Raw genomic sequence first — 16,688 nt, 5'->3', positions numbered from 1 at the left:
GAGACACACTCCCTCTTGGGGTGCCCTGCCCTAGACCCCCTTTCCATCCTCATGTCCCCAGACCACTTGTCTTCCTGGCGACACCTCTGCTGACAGCTCTGGCAGAGGTCAGCTCTTGTTCTTTTGTGTCACTCCAGACTTCACACGTCTCTGTCACACTGCCTCCCGCTGCATTTAAAATGCTGTGCCATGTCTCCCTCCCCAGACCACGAGACCAAGGAGAGCAGAGATGGAGTTTATTCCTCTATAACCCAGGACATAGCACCCACCAGACATGGGTGGAACAGGGAATGAATGAATGATGAATGAATGAACGAGGTCCTGAGGGTGATTCTGAGTTGCCTGTGAAGCCACCGATACCCTCACTTGGTGACAGCGTGCACAGCAGACAGGGTGCGATAAGAGACAATGGCCCAGGGTTCCAGAAGCATCTCTGCCCATCTCTCCCATGCAGCCTTCCCTTCTGAGTCCAGCGCTCCACCCTGTGCCACCCAGAGACTCTGCTCAGTCGCTCCACCCCACACAGCCAAGTGACCACTCTGACCACCCCTGGTCTGTTTGTCCAGACAGTTTAATGGTGTAAGCACAGCTGTAGGGTACTGAGCAGCAGCTTGTGTGCCCCACCCCCAGGGCTGGCCCCTGGCCCCACCCATGGGGCATCTCGCAGACGGGGAGAGGAGAGAGAGCTGCAAGCGCAGGGAAGGGAGGGGAGGAGCGGGGGCAGCAGGAGCTCGGCCCAGAGACAGCCCCTTGGGCCAGGACACGGTCCAGCTCACTGGAACCTCCGGATCTGCCGCTGGATCCACGGCGCGTGACTCTGGGTGCTCGTGAAGACGGCGGGCAGCTGGTCCCTGGAGCAGCCAAGGCCCCAGCTGACCACGCCCACCTGCACCCAGGCGCCCTGCTTCCTGCAGACCAGGGGGCCTCCAGAGTCACCCTGCAGGGGGGAGCAGCTGTCACTCTGCTGGCCAGGGACCCCGCAGCGGTCTCAGGGAGCCGAGACTGGGCAGAGCGTCTCACCCCACAGGGTCCGCGGCCGCCGCCGCCCGCGCACAGCATGTCCGCCGGGATGACCCTGTCGTGGGCGCCAAGGGGAAGGTGCTGCCGGTAGCGCTCCTCGCAGTCCGCGGCCCCCTCCAGGGCAATCCGCACCTGCTGCAGGCGGTAGGGGGGGCGCAGGGGCTCTGCGGGCAGAGCGGGCGGGGGTCGGGAGCAGGACGGGGCAGCGTCCCGCCTCCCGGAGACCCACGCAGGTTGGGTGGGCTGTGGCCCCAGGAGCCAAGGGCCATCAGGGGACGGCTGGAGCCCCCAGGGGCGGGAGGAGGCCAGGGGCTCCCCGGGAACGGCCCTGCCTACACCTGAACATGGCACCCGGTGTCTGGAGCCGGCCGAGGAAATCCTGTGGCTTCCAGGCCCTGCTGAGCGGAGCTCGTTACGGGGCCACGGAAAGACCCAGAGGATCAGGCAGCCTGGCCCCGACGCCCAGGACACAGGAGGGCAGCCAGACCCCCAGGCGGAAGCCACTTGAGACCAGGCTCAGCCCGGCGTATTTTGGGGGCAGACCCGGGTCCTTTGCGCAAGGTCAAAGGCACGGAGGGGGCAGACGTCACCTGCGGGGTTTCTCCGCCGCCCCCTGCTGCTGGGCCTCTGAGCCAGCCCACCTGGGACCTGCCGCCCGCCCATTCAGGAACAGGTATGGGAGAAGTTTCCAGAAGCATGCCGCTCTGCTCTCCTGCAACTGTCTGCAACCTTTAGCCCCCAGGTCATGCTCACCCCAGTGTAAGCCTCGGCCCCAGCCGGTCAGCCAGCACGTGTCGTTCGGGCTGAGCCCCAGCGAGGCAGGCGGCAGGCCCACGGGGCGGAGGCGCCCCGACACGCTCACGGGCTTCTCCAGCTGCAGCAGGGCCACGTCTGCACCTAGGGCGGCATCCACGTACTTGGGGTGCGCGATGACGCGGCTCACGGTCAGCAGCGGGGAGCCCCCGTACAGGTACACGTCCCCCGCGTGGATCCTGTACGCCAAGGGGTCGGCGTCCTTCCTGCAAGGTCAGCCCCGGGCACTCAGGGGGCTGGGGGCGCCCCGTCGCGGATCCCCCCGGGTAGTGGCCGTCCCGCCGCCCGGCCCCGGCCTGCCTCCGCGACTCACCGGAAGATGCAGTGGGCGGCAGTGAGCACCCAGCGGGGGTGGACGAGGGAGCCCCCGCAGATGTGCACCCAGGAGGCCCAGTGGTAGACATAGATCCTCAGGCTCACCTGCCACGGCCACCGGCCCTGGGGGGCTCCTTGGCCGCCGATGATGCCCACCAGCTCCTTCTCGGGAATGGGGGCTGGGGAGGCCACGGGGCACGGTCAGGGGCCACAGGGAACCGCCCCCTCCCAGGACTGGCCCCAGAGCCATGGCAGGGGCCCTCGGGCACAAGGAGGTTGTGGGGCCAGGACTCACCCAGGGTCTCAGGCACGGAGCCCCCCAGGCAGGGGAGGGCCAGGAGCAGCAGCCACAGCATCTGCGGGGTCAGAAGGCAGTGGGCTGGGACCCGGCGTGGGCTTGGGGTGCAGAGGGGTGGAGAGGGCCAGGGAGACACGGGGAGTGGGGGGCAGCGCCTGACCTTGGCGGGGCTCGGCAGCTCTCTCCACCCTGGGCGCTCCCCTCCCCTTCCCTTTATCCTCCAGCCCAGGATGTGGGCGGCTGGAGGCTGCCCTCTGCGGAGGACGTGCTGGCCGGGCCTTCTTTCCTTCTGCCCACTGGCGGCTCAGGTCCACAGGCGGGCCCCAGACCCCGCTCCCCACCCCCGCCCACACCCCAGGTCTGCAGCTCGAGGCCTGAGGGGTGGAGGGTCAAGTGGGAGGGGCCGGCTGACCCCCACCCCCACCTTCCCTCTCAGGGGGAAGGCCCTCGTGCCCCCTGCCCCTCTCCGGAGGGCGAGCGTCCGGTGGAAACCCAGGCCCTGGTCGAGGTGGGAGCCTCAGCACCGGCATTGCCCACCCCGCGGGGGCATCGGGGACAGTTGGGGTCTGCAGATCACCAGGCACCCAGGAGGGCCCAGCCAGGGTCGCAGCTGTCCCCAGGCCGAGCCCCCCCCCCATCTCCATGCCCAGCCCCGGGCCTCGCGTGGACAGGTGCCCCAAGGTGGTGGGGACGCAGGGTCCATAGGCGCAGCTGGACGGGGTGTGACCCCCGTGCCCTCTGGCACAGCTGCCCTGTACCCTCAGAGCCCCGGAGCAGGGAAGCAACAGGGCCCTGGTGCCCTCCTCTCCACTCAATGGCTGCATACCCCACCTGCACACCTGTCACCTGCACACCTGCGCACCTGCACACCTGTGAGTGAGCATCTGCAGGGGGTGGGGCGGGAGACAGGGGGCAAGGTCAGTACCTGTGACCATGTCCTGGTCCCTTCTGCCCCAGCTGACTCCCACCGGCGCTGGACGTCCCGGGTGCCCTCGGATTCCTGCCCCGGCGTTGTGGGGTGGGGGACAATCCCCCGGGTCCCTGTGTCCTGGGAAACCCCAGCCCCAGTAGGCCGGGACAGTGGACCCTGGGTGGGTGTCGAGGACATGGCTGGGGCACTGCCAGCCCCTGGAGGTCCCTCAGCGCCTCTGCAGGGATGGCGAGAGCCCAGCAGCGTGGCACCCACCCACTGGCGAGAGGACATGAGCAAGGGACAGCCCTGGACCCGGAGTGCCGATGCTCTGCAGTCCCAGGTGCAGCCCGGGACCCTCAGGAACCTGGCGTCAGCCAGCCCAAGGCGAGAGCGCTCCTCAGCCTGCACCCCCAGCCTGGCCCGTGGCGCCCCACAAGAAGGTGGGGGCCCCTTCCTCTCTGTGGATCCTGGGGTGCCCCTCAGAGACCCTCCTCCTGGCCGCACACTGTGCCTGGCCTCCCGAGGGAGCCCACCCGGGTCGTGGCCTGCCGCACCCAGGAGGCTGGGCACTAGGAAAGGGGGCTCAGGAGGGGCTTCTGCAGGAGCACCTGGGCCTCCAGCTCCGCCCCACCTGGCAGGGGCTGCAGGTGCAGGGCCCCTGCCTCGTCCTCGCCCCCAGCCCCAGGGTGGGGGTCTGCCATCTGTGGTCTACTCCCTCCCTGTGAGTCTTCCAACTCGAGACCCCCAGAACCTGACGTCAAACCCGGAGGGAAGGTGGTTTGAAGCCAGCGCCCCCCTGAGGGGCTGTCTCAGAAGGTCCATGCTCACCCCCCTGCCCACCCCAGCAGCCCTCTCCCCCTGCCCTCCCCTCCCCACCTGCCCTCTCCCCACCCATCACATCCCCAGGCCTTACAAAGCAGGTCTGGGGATGGTGGAGTGGCATGTACAGGGGTGGCTGGCCGGGGCAGAGCGCTCTGTGTGGGGGTGGGGGGTGCCCTCGCGGTAGAATGGACATCTTCCTTGACCTTTAGGCACTTTTATATTTTCTTCATCTCAAAAAGCAAACAAAATTCTGAACTCAGGACTTGGCAAAGTGTCCCCATGCCGTCTCCTGGAGCGGAGACCCTGCCTCCTTCTCTGCGGCTTACCCGTCCTCGCTCGGGGCAGGCGCCCTTGCACCGTCTCCATGACCTGGGGGCAACGGCCTCTTTGCTCTTTGTGCCGCTCACCAAGCCCCCGGGGTGCGGTTATCCCCCCACTTCCCGGAAGACAGAAGCAACTGATGTGGTTTGCAAACGGACATCTGATTAAATTGAACCGGGTGCTTTGGTGGTGGTATTTGTGAATTCTTTGCCTTTGTCCCAAACAAGGAGACTAAATAGCACGCGTGGGTGACTTCAGGTTTGTTGCGTTTTGCTTTGTTTTTGTCTCCCGGTCCCGGCCACCGTAGGCATTCCAGAAAATTCCCAGCCCGTGCTCCCTGGAGGCCCCTGAACCGGGCTTGTGGAGTGAGGACGCAGTCCGACTCTGCAGTTAGACCTGTGGCGCGATAAAGGGGCGCGAAGACAAGACGGATGGCTCGAGGTCAATTTCATGTGTGTAAAACCCCATCCCTGTGCACATGCCGTGTTGCATGTGTCACCCACGTTTTGGGGTAAGAAGAGGGATTTTCCTCCCAGAAAAGGAAGCCGTGTTGACAGAAGTCTGTGCACATTTGGAGGTCTAAACGTGTTCTCGTTCCCCTAAGGACAGGTCATGTGCAGAGGCCCACCCTGTGAATGGATCCTTGGGAGAAAACGCAGCCGTCCGAGGGCGTGGCAGGGACCCCACTCAGCGTGGGGCGGCCGCGCGCGCCGTTCGTCGTGCCCCCTGTGGGGTCTTACCGGGCACTTGGGACTGCCTTCCACGTGTAGGGCCAGAGGACAGCTGGCCTCAGTGCTGGTCCTGCTCGGGGGATGCGACGGGCCCTGCGCCTCACCTGCCTTCGGCCTTGGGCGTGAAGGGCGGGAGAAGCGCGACAGGAGCTCCCACAGGGCCCTCTCCAAGACAAAGGGGCAAGGCTCCCTGCGCAGCCCCAGCGCCCCAACCAGGTCCTGCGTGCTCCGGCGCCGTGCTGTGGAAAGGCACCGCCTCTTCCCTTTGGCCGCGAGAGGTGGTCCTGGGCAGCGCAGGCAGTCCCCCCGCCACCGCGCTGTCACCCCGCCTCGGGGTCGGACCCGGCGAGTCGGGTCCCCGTCCAGGGCCGGCGCTGGCCTAGCGGTGAACTCACGCGGTCCCGGAAGTCACACCCGGGGAGGTCCCCTGTCGTCGCAGCCAAGCAGCACCAGCCTTTGCGCCCGGCCACATGTCACCGGGCCCGGGGGACACGACCCCTGTCCTGAGTCCACGTCAAGCTGCAGCCTGCTCGGGTCCTTTCTGGATTTTTGCCACCACAAAAGTTCCTGTAGCGGTTTTATTTAAATCAAACCTCATGGGACACTGCTCCGCCCCCGGGAGGAACGGGGTGGGGGCCTCGAGCTCCCGTGCATGCCTCCCCCCGCCGCCGTCCTCCTCATCAGCACCCCCGAGGGCCCGGCCTGCAGGACCCCCAGCAGACCTGCCACCCTTCCTCTCCACCCTTCCTTTACCCGTCTCGCCGTGTGCTCAGCCGCACGTCAGCGGCACCGAGGGCCCCCACGCCCCTGCGTGGCCAGCACGGCACCCCCTCGCCAGCCCCGTCCTCGCATCCAGAATGTTGAATAAATGCGAACAAAGATGACACCGGAGGAAAGAAGCTGCTAAACGCAGCCCGTCCCGCACCCCGAGTTCGCAAAGCTGCCGTGTCCCCAGAGTGCTTTCCACCAAGGGCTTCCTCGTCGCTCCCCCCGTGTGTTGTGACCCACGGAGACTCTCAGTAAGTCAGGCTAAATAATGTAATTACAGCCCCTGTGTCCGAGCCGCGTTTCGTACCGACTTGCTGAGGTCACCGTGTGTCCCTAGCCCTGCTCCTGCGCGGTCTGGCCTCTGCCAAGCTCTTCTGTCCTGCAGCGTGGCGCCCTTCCCTGCTGGATGTTCCCTACTGCCCTCTCTGCCCTGGACCCACCCCGATGCTGCCCGCCCCAGCCACTGCCCGCGCACAGAGCCCTGTTATCCTGGCAAGCGGGCCTCTGAGCCCTGTAACGGACGGAGCTGGTCAGGCCGCCCCGGGCACTGTCCCCGACAGCTCTCTCAGACGGCCCCGGATGGCCCCTGGAGGCCACTGCGCGGACCCCAGACCCACAGCCTGGCGCCTCCTCTCGCCCGCCTCACATGGGGTCTGTCCCTTCTCTCATGGGCCGCCTGAGGCCGCCTGCCCCAGCTGGACACGGCAGGAGGGGACGCCCTGCCTGTCCCCGCCGGGAGGAGGGGCTTCCACCGACCCCCCCTGCCCAGGACAGAGGCCCCTCCCGACCTCAGGATGCTGGCGCGGCTGGGTCTGCTCAGCGCTGGACCCCAGACGGAGGTGGCCTTGATCAATGGCCTCTCCTCTCGGTTGAGTTTACCTTGCGGTGTGCGCCATCTCCTGCGGACACGATAAATCACACGGAGGGCCCTTTCCCAGGGTGAACCCTCCTGCTTCACAGCCCCGGGTTGTTGTTTTTTCTTGGCTAGCTTAACCAGAGACCCATGGAAATGAAGGACCCGTGTAACCACCGTAAAGCCTGTGTTTGTGCAGCGACCTTCGTAAACCATTTCAAAACTGAGGCACAAGGACAAATCTACATGTTCAGGCAGCAAAGGTCTTAAATTCTAGCTGTGAACAACTGATTCAGGTACCATGTGGTCAGCTGTCAAGGCTGTGAATGCTCTCCACATAGCAAGTGGAACGTCCTTTCCGATACCCGCATGGCTTAGTGATGACCTACGTCACTACATGTCTTCCTGATTTTAAGAAAATAGGAAGATACAAATATTTTTACAAGTAGCGGATGGAAAGCTTAACCACCTAAAATGGATATCTAAGTTGGTGCATCCATAGCATATTACAAACAAATCTCAGTGATCATCGCAAAGCCTGTTTGTACAATATGCTTCCCAAACCAAGTTAAAAGTAAAGCAAGGAAGGAAAAAGAGTCTGTAAATACAGACATCAGAGTTACTTGAATTCTAAATATTAAGCAGTATGTTAATTGCCATTCGATTAACTCTCAGGCTGCGACACAGGGTTTCACGGTCATTTTTGTACCTGTTGTTGGGCCCAGTGTGTTATTCTTCGATGTCAGGTTTTTAAGTTTCATTTCAAAAGTGAAATTGGCATGAATTCCTCTTGATTCCGTGAAGGAATATTAACCTTCCACAAGCAGCCTGAAAGACTCCCTCTTTCTCTCCCTGGAGGGATCTGTGTGAAATGGGGTTCATGTGTCCCCAACGGTGAAAAAGTCCCTCGGAGAAGCACCGCGGTACTGGCCTCGCGGTCTGTTTGGGGGAGGACGACGGCGACTCCTCAGGGTCAGTCCTTTGAGGACCACAGGTCGCCTCGGGTTTCTTTTTCCTTCTCGAGCCAACTTCCATGGGTTGCATGCTCCAAAACGCGCCCATTTCATTGGGCGCTGATTGTGGAACAGTTTTCACACTTTCCTCTCTCAGTGTTAAAATCTCTGGTCCCCTTATTCCTATGAGTGCATTTGTGCATCTTCTCCCCTCCTGGTCAGACCGGCCGAGGTTTGTGCATTTTGTCAGTCTTCAGGTCGCTTTGGGGTGGGGCATCGCTGCGCACTGTCACCCTTATTTCACCCCTCCAAGACCCTCCCTGCGCCGGGCCCAGCTGCGTGGAACCAGCTCGTGCCCCCTCCGCCCGCGTCGGCTCAGCGCCGCAGGTCCTGGAGGCACGCGAGACCCTGCCCCTCTGGTCTCTGTGCCCTGGTGTGCACCGCGGCCCCACCCCTCCGTAACTCACACCCAACCACACCCTCACCCCCACACCCCTGCACCCCAGCTCCACCCCACTCCCATCTCCACCCACCCCAGCTCCTCCCGACCCCACCCACCCTACTCCACCCCACCCCTGCAGAGCTGGTGGTTGAGGCAGGGTCTGCAGCCAGGGGGGAGAACTGCAATCCCACTCCATGGGGAGACCTCACCCCACGAGGGTGCAGGAAAAGCTGGACAGAAAAGCTGGGACTCCACTGGGGTGAGTGTCCTGGCTGCCGGAGCGGGGTGGGGTCTGGGTAGGGGGTGGAGGCTGGGGCAGGCCGTGGTGAGACCCAAAGGTTGGGGGCCTTGTGGGGGTGGCTGGTCCCTGGTGGGTGGGGTGAGCCTAGTGGCGGGGCTGGGCCATGGAAGGGGGGTGAGGTGGGAGGAGGGAAGGGGTGAGTATTGTCTGAGGGTGCAGAACTTTCTTTGAGATCATGAAAATGTTCCTGATCTAGATCGAGGGGCTGGCTGCACAGCCTCGGAGATGTGCTAAAAGCCATGGGATTGGACATGTTTAAATGGTTAATTTTAGGTTATGGGACTTGAACCTCGACAGAAAAGAAGTGCGGTGCGGGAACCCCAGCACATGGCAGGTGGACACCCAGGCCAGGGCCCTGTGTTTGGGCTGGAGGGGGGGCCTGTTCGGGTTCTTACCAAACGTGCGTTTCCTGCCGGGATTTGCATGTTTGTCTCCAGTTCTCTTTAATTGCGTCTTTTTGCCCCCCCCCACCCCCACTGGGGCACTGGTTGGTACAGACTCTGTGGCCGACGTGCCCGTGTCCTCTGCTCTCTGATATTGCTGCATTTCCCCCATGCTCAGCACCTCCTCAGCATCCGTCAGCACCCAGGCTATGGCTAGGGGGCCAGACATCATCACGCCCCAGGTGCAGCCCCTGGGGGGCCGCTGTGGCCCAGGGTGGGCACAGAGAGGTGCAGGAGAAAGGTGGGCAAGGTCAGTGCACCTGCCACCCCCTAGGTGATTCTGAGGTTCCCTTCCACTGCAGGAGCATCCGTAAACAGGCTCAAGTCCGGGACTCTCCACTGAACCCTCCTGGCCCCTGTCACTTGGCTCATGCCCCCTCCTCAGTGCCCACCCAGATCTGCCTCAAGCTGCAGCTCCAGGTGCACACATGCCTGCAGCCTGGGCCCCGCATGCCACCCCTGCATTTGCAGCTTCCCTCTCATGCACACCAAGGATGTCTTCTCTTCCTTTGCAGAACCATTTCAGGACTCTCCTCCTTGGAGCACTTTCCCCAACTCCACAAGAAGGCCTGGCCATTTCTCTCCTGGGTCACCACTGCACCTTGAAGGTGTCTCTGTCTCCCTCTGTCCTACCTTGTGCTGCCCCTGTCATACCGCACTGCACAGCCATTCTTTACTTCAAAGGCAGTTTCCCACCAGACTGGGAGACTGAGGAGAGTGGACGTCATGTGAATTCATAGCTGTAGCTTCCATATGCAGCCCAGCATCAAGCACCACATGTTTCCTGAGGAGTGAATGGATGAATGGCGGTTGGATATGCGGGTGGATGGGACAGGGATTGATGGGTGGATGGATGGAACGTAGATGGATGTTCAATGGATGGCAGGTGGGTGGGAGGAGTGGGGGATGGATGGAGGAATGAAGAGGGATGGGGGATGGGAGACGGATGATGGATAGATGAGGACATCAAAGGATGGTGGATGGTGCATGGATGGGTGGGTGGTGGGAGGCGGATGGGTAGATGATGGGTTAATGTATGGATGGGTGGAAGGACAGATGAAGGCAGATGGGGGATGAATAGTGAATGGCAGACAGGTGGCTGGATGGCAGGTGGATGGATAGATGGACGAATGAGTGGATGTGGAGATGGATGGTTGGACAGATGGCGGTGGGTGAGGGGCATGGATGGACGGGTGGGTGGGTGGACGGTGGAGAGTGGATGGGTGAATTGATGGATGGATGGATGAGTATAGGTGGATTTATGGTGGATTTATTGTGGATGGATGCATGGTAGATGTGTGCCTGGATGGACAGATGGAGGAGTGGACAGACAGGTGGATGATGGATTGTTTTGTGGTTGGGTAGATGGTGGATGGAAGAGTGGACAGATGGACGGATGGATGGATGGATGGATGGATGGATGGATGGGTAGACGGGTAGATTGGTAGAAGGATCAAAGGATGGCAGATGGATGTATGGATTCTTGGGTGATGGATGCATGACCAAACAGAATTCTGAAACAAGCTTGACGTTTGGTGATGGGGGGGTGGCATCAGACCTGGGATATCGCGAGTGGACTAGTCACGGAGTACACTCCCCTTCCATTTGGTACACCATCACCCTCCACTCCACTATCAATGTCTGGCCCAGACCAGTGTTTACTCCAACCCAATCTCCAGATCACATAGACCCCAAGTGATGTTCAGAGCCAGTGTACCCCCAGCCACATACACCCCCAAGAAAATACCAGTCACTTTATCTGTCTTGCTTTGCTAACAGTTTAATAAGACCCACTCGGGAATTGATGCCCGACCCCTCTGTCCTAAATCCTAACTCAAAGCCACTTCCTGCCAGACGGAAGGGCAGGACGGTATCCACAGAAGAGGAAAGGAGCAGGGACATGTGGGAGGAGGCCTGAGGGAACGACGAGGGAGGGAGGAGGGCCTGGGGCTCAGTCGGTCCCGTTGATCTGCTGCTGGATCCAGCTCATGTAGGTCTGCACACGCGCGTAGATGCCAATAGGAGGGTATATACGATACAAGTCCCAGCTCAGCACTCCCAGCAGGAACCAGGTGCCCCCCTTCTTGCAGACCAAGGGGCTTCCTACGTCAGGCTGTAGAGGAGAAAGCTGAGCATGACCTCTGACCCCTGAACACTGAGGTTCTGATGCCAGCGCAGGGGCTTTGGGGAGTAAAAGGGACAGTAGAGGACGGCCTGGGACTCACCATCCAGGATTCATGTAACGGTCTGCGCGCACATAACGTGTCACTGTGCAGGGGTCTTCCATACTTGTAGTTGTGGAATTCCTTGAGGATTTGCGGTTTGCAGTCCTCGCCCCTGAACATCTGGACATTATCCTCCTTCAGGTAGTAAGGGGGCGGCAGCATGGCTGGGGGACAAGAGGAGTGAGGGCTGGTGACCTCGGGCGTGGGCTTCACCGCAGCTACAGTGGGATCTAGGAGCAGCCCCAGCTGGGGGAGCCGCCTCCAGGCTCTCAGGCCAAGGCAGACGCCCTCCATGAGACTGACCCTCAACGCCCCCATGGCCCTCTGGTCCCTGCTCACAGGATTTGCTGTATATGTCCCAGGCTGTGATCCGGCAGTCGTCGTTAGAGGTGAACTCCAGCGATTCGGGCGGCAGGGCCACAGGGCGGAATTTCCACGACACTCTCACGGGCTTCTCCAGTAGAAGCAGGGCCAGGTCAGAGATGGTCGTAGCAGGGTTGAAGTTGGGGTTAATGACGACCCGGCTCACATTCAGCATTGGCGTGCTCATGTACAGGAACGCGTTTCCCCCCTGGACCCTGTATACTTTGGGGTCCGTGTTTCCCCTGGTGAGGACAGATCCCGATCTCAGGGGGTCTGGCCAGTCACCCCTGTCTCTGCCCTTTCACCTCCTACATCGTGACTGTCCCCTGTCCCTGCCCACAACCTGTGACTCACCAGAAGATGCACTGGGCAGATGTGAGCACCCAGCGAGGGTGGATGAGGACGCCCGGACAGATGTAATTCCAGGAGAAAGTATTGACTGCGCGGATCCTCAGGCTGACGTGCCACGGCCACACGTCCTCGGGGACAGTGTATTCCGGCCTGATTCTCACAGGCTGCTCACCAGGGATGGGAAATGGGGGGGCCACAAGGGCAGGGAACGAGGGCCATGGGGTGCCATCCTGCAGAGCTTGGACTTTTCCTGGGCTATTCTCATAGAGGCAGTCACCACCCCTGCAGGGGTCCTCGGTAGGCAAGGAAGTTGGACGGGGCCATGACCCACCTGGGGTCTCAGTCATGCAGTTCCCCAGGCAGGGTAGGATCAGAAGCAGCAGCTGCAGCATCTGTGTGGAGAGAGGGGTGGAGGGTGGGCTTGGGGTCTTGGGGAGAGGACCAACGGTTGGAGTGAACAGGTCCCAGAGGCTGGGCTGCAGGGCTGGACTGTCAGTGTCTGACGGTCACTCAGTCCCCTCAGCCCCAACCTCTGGACCCTACACAGGCCCATTTATCTTCCTTCAAAGGAAGTGGGTGGGGGGCGGGCCAGTCCTCGCTACCTGGGTGGAGAATGGCATGAACCTCAGGCTGTAACCAGTGGGGAGCCAGAACAGAGGGCTTCACGCAGGTCCCTCACCCTGCTTCCTCCAGAGGAGAGAACTATAGTGCCCTCAGGGGTCTGCCCATCTGTGGAAACCAAAACCATAATTTGTTCTCAACCCATTGAAGCCCTGAACGCACAGCTGCCTGTGTAACCAAGGACCCAGTTAATCATTAAGCCTCACTAAGAATGAAGAAATATACAAAAGGTCCTTTGAAAAAACACCAGACCCCTTAGGAATTTGATGTCACTCTTCACCCCCTCTGACTTTCTGGAAAAAAGCAATGTTATCACATACTCCTTTGAATTTCTTCATTTAATCTATACACCTTCCATGCATAGTAGGAGTAGGAAGAAATGATTCCATATGTCATGGGACTCATTTTAAGAGTATGACATTATACACAACGGTATGTCTTGGTCTTGTGCCTCTTTATCTGGACTGCTGATTTTCACTTAATTGCACTGGACATCTGGTGGCCCTCCAAGGGGTGGCCATCAGAGCTGTTGTCTGTATCTCGAGTAAGTTCTCAAGAACCTGAATGACACAGGACCTGGTGTTTCCTTCCATCTCACAGCCACAACTTCCATACCTGTGGACGCTGTCGTAACATTTGGCGAGCCAGACAGGAGTCTTTGGAAACTCCTTCTACTGCAGTCATTAGTGGCATTAAAAGGGACCCATCAGGGGGATTCCAGGGTGGCCTGCATCATCTATGTGAGGAAACTTGCACTAGTTTTCTGAATGGGATTCAGCATGAGAGGGTGGGGATGCCCAGAACTCCCCAGTAGGGTTTTTAGAAGGAATACAAGAATTTTCTGAAAAATTTGGAATAGCTAAGAAAAGGAAGTAAGACATCAAAAACAGCCTCACATGGAGTCTTGCCTCGTATAAGCATACAATTTACAGAATCAAATGGTGATATTTTGCATATGTCTATTGCCAACTCATGCCATGGACTATCAGTGCCATGTCGATTATTGGAAACAAGGTCATTAGTGCCATCAGTAGAAAAACAAGCGTAAAATCCCATTTTTAGGATTCTGTTTCTCAAGAACCTCTCACAGTACCAAGTGTAAGTCAGAATTCTCTAGGTAAACAGAACCAAGAAGAGATATCTGTTATGAAAACGTCCAAAATCCAGAGGGCAGGCTGTGAGACTGCAACTCTGATGAAGCATCTTGACGAACTTCCCAGGAGACGCTACCTGGCTGTACAACTAGTAACATTTCTCTCTTGTCCCTAAAAGCCTCCAGTTGATTGGTTCAAACTGAACTGATTAGATTATCTTACTTGCAAGCGACACACCCTTTGATAACAGTAGATGCAATCAGCCACAGCTGCAATCAACTAACTGGTGCTTTAATACACCCACCTTCTGGTTCATCAACCACCCACAAAATATGCTTCCAGTAACAGTTAGGCCACTGCAGCCTGACCAGACAGCTGGACACCATCACCTGGCCAGGCTGACACCAGAGCCTCACCTTCACACCTCTCTACTGTGAGCCTGTGATTGAAAGACCTGGGAATCGGATGTCCCTCCACAAGTATCTTTTAAGAAAACTAAACGGGCACTAGTTCCTGCCCCAGCTCTAATGGGCTTGACCCAGATGTGCCTTGGGAACTGGACGTGTCCAGCACCGACACTGGATGTGGGTGGGGTGTGTGGCAAAGGCGAGCAGCTAAAAGAGCTTCGACTGGGTTTTGGTGGCGACTGTGGAAGAGTGCAGCATTAACGTACAGGAAAGGATCTGCGTGCAGCGTACCAAGCTCTCCTCCAGGTGAGAAGATGAACTTTGAAAACTCCAGTGACCTTGCATACAGCAATCCCTATTCAGGGGTCAGCCCTGCAAACACTAAGACCCCCCGGTCAGGGAGCATGAAATGAAATGCTCTAACCAGGTGGAAAGCCTGTCTGCAACAGTGGAGGACCTTCACAAGAGCCTGTCCCTGTGACATGCAGAGCATTGTAGGTCCTGCCTCCTACGAGGAACTAGAGTAATCCTCTGTACCATCCCGTCCTCCTGAAGGCAACACGGCCATGGCCACGATTGAAGGACAAGAACCATCCCTTCAAACGCCTTCACATGGCTGGATCTGCTCACGGACAACGGACAAGGTGGACTGCAGCAGCTCTCCAGCCTGGCGCCGACAAGGTACCGTGGGAAACGGGAGAAGGCCGGACCAGCCAAGGAGCAGGGCTCAGGGCTGTGTGGATGGTAACTGCAGGAGTCAGGAGAAGACGTGACCATCTGCCCTGAGTGCTGGGCAGCAGCCCGGGGGCTTACTGCAAGGACGGCCAGTTGGAAAGAAGGACACCGGGCTTGAACAGGCTGCCCCTGAAGGCATGCAGCTGCGAGGCATGCGCCCGGGAGAATGAACCGAGGACGGTGTGGAGGCTGACATGTCAGAAAGGAAAAGACAAATGTGATCAGGCCTCGCTCCTATGGTCCCCTTACAATATACACACTCGGAGAAGGGAAATAGAGGGCATAGGTTCTCAGGTTGGGGTCTGTGTGAAGTTTCCTGGATTGTCAGCTCTTACAGCAGTCACACCTATTCCAGCATTGTAACGGTTATTTCTAAATTCTGGGAGGCTGAACTATGGGGTGTATAACCTGATGGTTACCTGGAACCTCAGGTGTTTCTTGACACCTGAGACTCAGAGTTAGAGCCCTGAAGCTGGGAAACTCAGCACTACCCCATATAGCCACTGCTAAAAGTATTGAAAGAGTAATCGGACCTCACCTAGAGATATGAAGGGAACTAATCTGGAAAGGACTACGTTAAGCCAGAATACAGGGTAAAGGATGATTCCATCCATTTTTTAGAACTTCCACTTCTGTGTGCGACCAAAGGAAGAGATGCTCATTTGGTGCACAATTTATATTTTTGAAAGCACAATATCTGATTTAACTTGAATGGTCAGTTTATTCAAACACCATAATAAAATGGAATCTTGAATAGGGAGTGAGATCTTGTCGGTTTGCACAGGTCAGTGTGATGGCCCAACATATCCCAGAGTCATTTGGGTAGAGAATGAAAAAGTATTTGCAAATTTCCCTGGGGATCCTGGGGAGAAAGAATGAAATAATAAACTTCCCCACATGGGGAATTCCTGATATTCCTTCAAGCAATGTGAACAATCAATAATGGGCTAAGCCCTCGATTTGGGGCTCGCCCTTATGAAGCTTATTCCTGCAAAGGAGAGGCTAAGGCTACTGATAATTATGCCTAAGAGTTACCCCAGAGAACCTCTTCTGTTGCTCAGATGTGGCCTCTCTCTCTCAGCCAGCTCGGCAGGTGAACTCACCGCCCTCTCCGCGACACGGGACGTGACTCCCAGGGGTATAAATCCTTCCTGGAATGGTGGGTCTCTCTCCCGGGGGTGAGCTGGGTCCTGGCATCATCAGATTGAGAAAGCCTTCTTGCCAAAATGGAAAAGAAGGCTCTATGAGACAAAATTCAATTTTCAGGGACTGAAAGATTTCGAACAGAGTCAAGAGGTTATCCTGGAGGTTATTCTTGCGCATTATGTAGCTATCCACTTTTAGTTTGTGGTGTATTGCGGTGGCTCGAGGGAAGTACCTAAAATGTAGAGCTGTGTTCTGGTAGCTTTGATTCTTGAAGACGATTGCATAATGATAAAGCTTTAACCGTGTGACCTGTGATTGTGAAGCCTTGTGGCTGGATCTCCCTTTATCCAGGGTGTGGACAGATGAGTAAGAAAATAAAGACAAGAAATAAAGAAACAACTGGGGGTGATAAGAGGTAACGAAGCTGGGCATATTTCCAATACCAATGTCAATGACAGGGAGGGGTAAGGAGTATGGGATTACGGTTTTTTCCTGTTTCCTCTCTTTTCCTGGAGTTACACCTCCATTCTGAAAATGATGATGGGGATGAATACACAACCATGTGATGATATTGTGAGCTACTGCTTGTATACTTCACATGGGCTGTTTGCATGTGACTGTACCTAAATAAAAATAGTTCACAAAATCAGGCCATCCCTGTGGGAAAAAGGATGTAGGGGAAATAGGGACTGCACCAAAGGCGCGACGTGACGGCCTTCCTCGTTGCTGCCTCTTCTTCCCAGACTCCCAGGG

General features: G+C 58.2%; 2 protein-coding genes across 2 annotated transcripts in view; both read right to left on the bottom strand.

Annotated features, from left to right (window-relative positions):
- Positions 1-289: 289 nt before the first annotated feature.
- On the bottom strand, positions 290-2,620 carry LOC143666826 (putative serine protease 29). Its single transcript, XM_077140354.1, has 6 exons — positions 2,607-2,620; positions 2,444-2,504; positions 2,147-2,327; positions 1,774-2,039; positions 1,021-1,184; positions 290-937 (listed from the first exon to the last, which is right to left on the bottom strand). The coding sequence occupies exons 2-6, from the start codon at positions 2,502-2,504 to the stop codon at positions 773-775; spliced, it is 837 nt and encodes a 278-aa protein (XP_076996469.1). The 5' UTR covers positions 2,607-2,620; the 3' UTR covers positions 290-772.
- An 8,152-nt stretch (positions 2,621-10,772) lies between these two features.
- Positions 10,773-16,688, bottom strand: part of LOC143666825 (serine protease 29-like) — a 39,644-nt gene continuing 33,728 nt past the window's right edge. Inside the window, exons 2-5 of the mRNA XM_077140352.1 lie at positions 11,936-12,324; positions 11,558-11,823; positions 11,219-11,382; positions 10,773-11,106 (exon numbers count right to left, since the gene is read on the bottom strand). Coding sequence (XP_076996467.1) covers positions 10,945-11,106; positions 11,219-11,382; positions 11,558-11,823; positions 11,936-12,324 — 981 coding nt within the window. The 3' untranslated portion in view covers positions 10,773-10,944. The remainder of the gene's footprint in view (positions 11,107-11,218; positions 11,383-11,557; positions 11,824-11,935; positions 12,325-16,688) is intronic.

Source organism: Tamandua tetradactyla, chromosome 23 (assembly GCF_023851605.1).
Source record: "Tamandua tetradactyla isolate mTamTet1 chromosome 23, mTamTet1.pri, whole genome shotgun sequence".
Lineage (NCBI taxonomy): Eukaryota > Metazoa > Chordata > Mammalia > Pilosa > Myrmecophagidae > Tamandua > Tamandua tetradactyla.
This window is presented reverse-complemented; position numbering and strand designations above follow the sequence as displayed.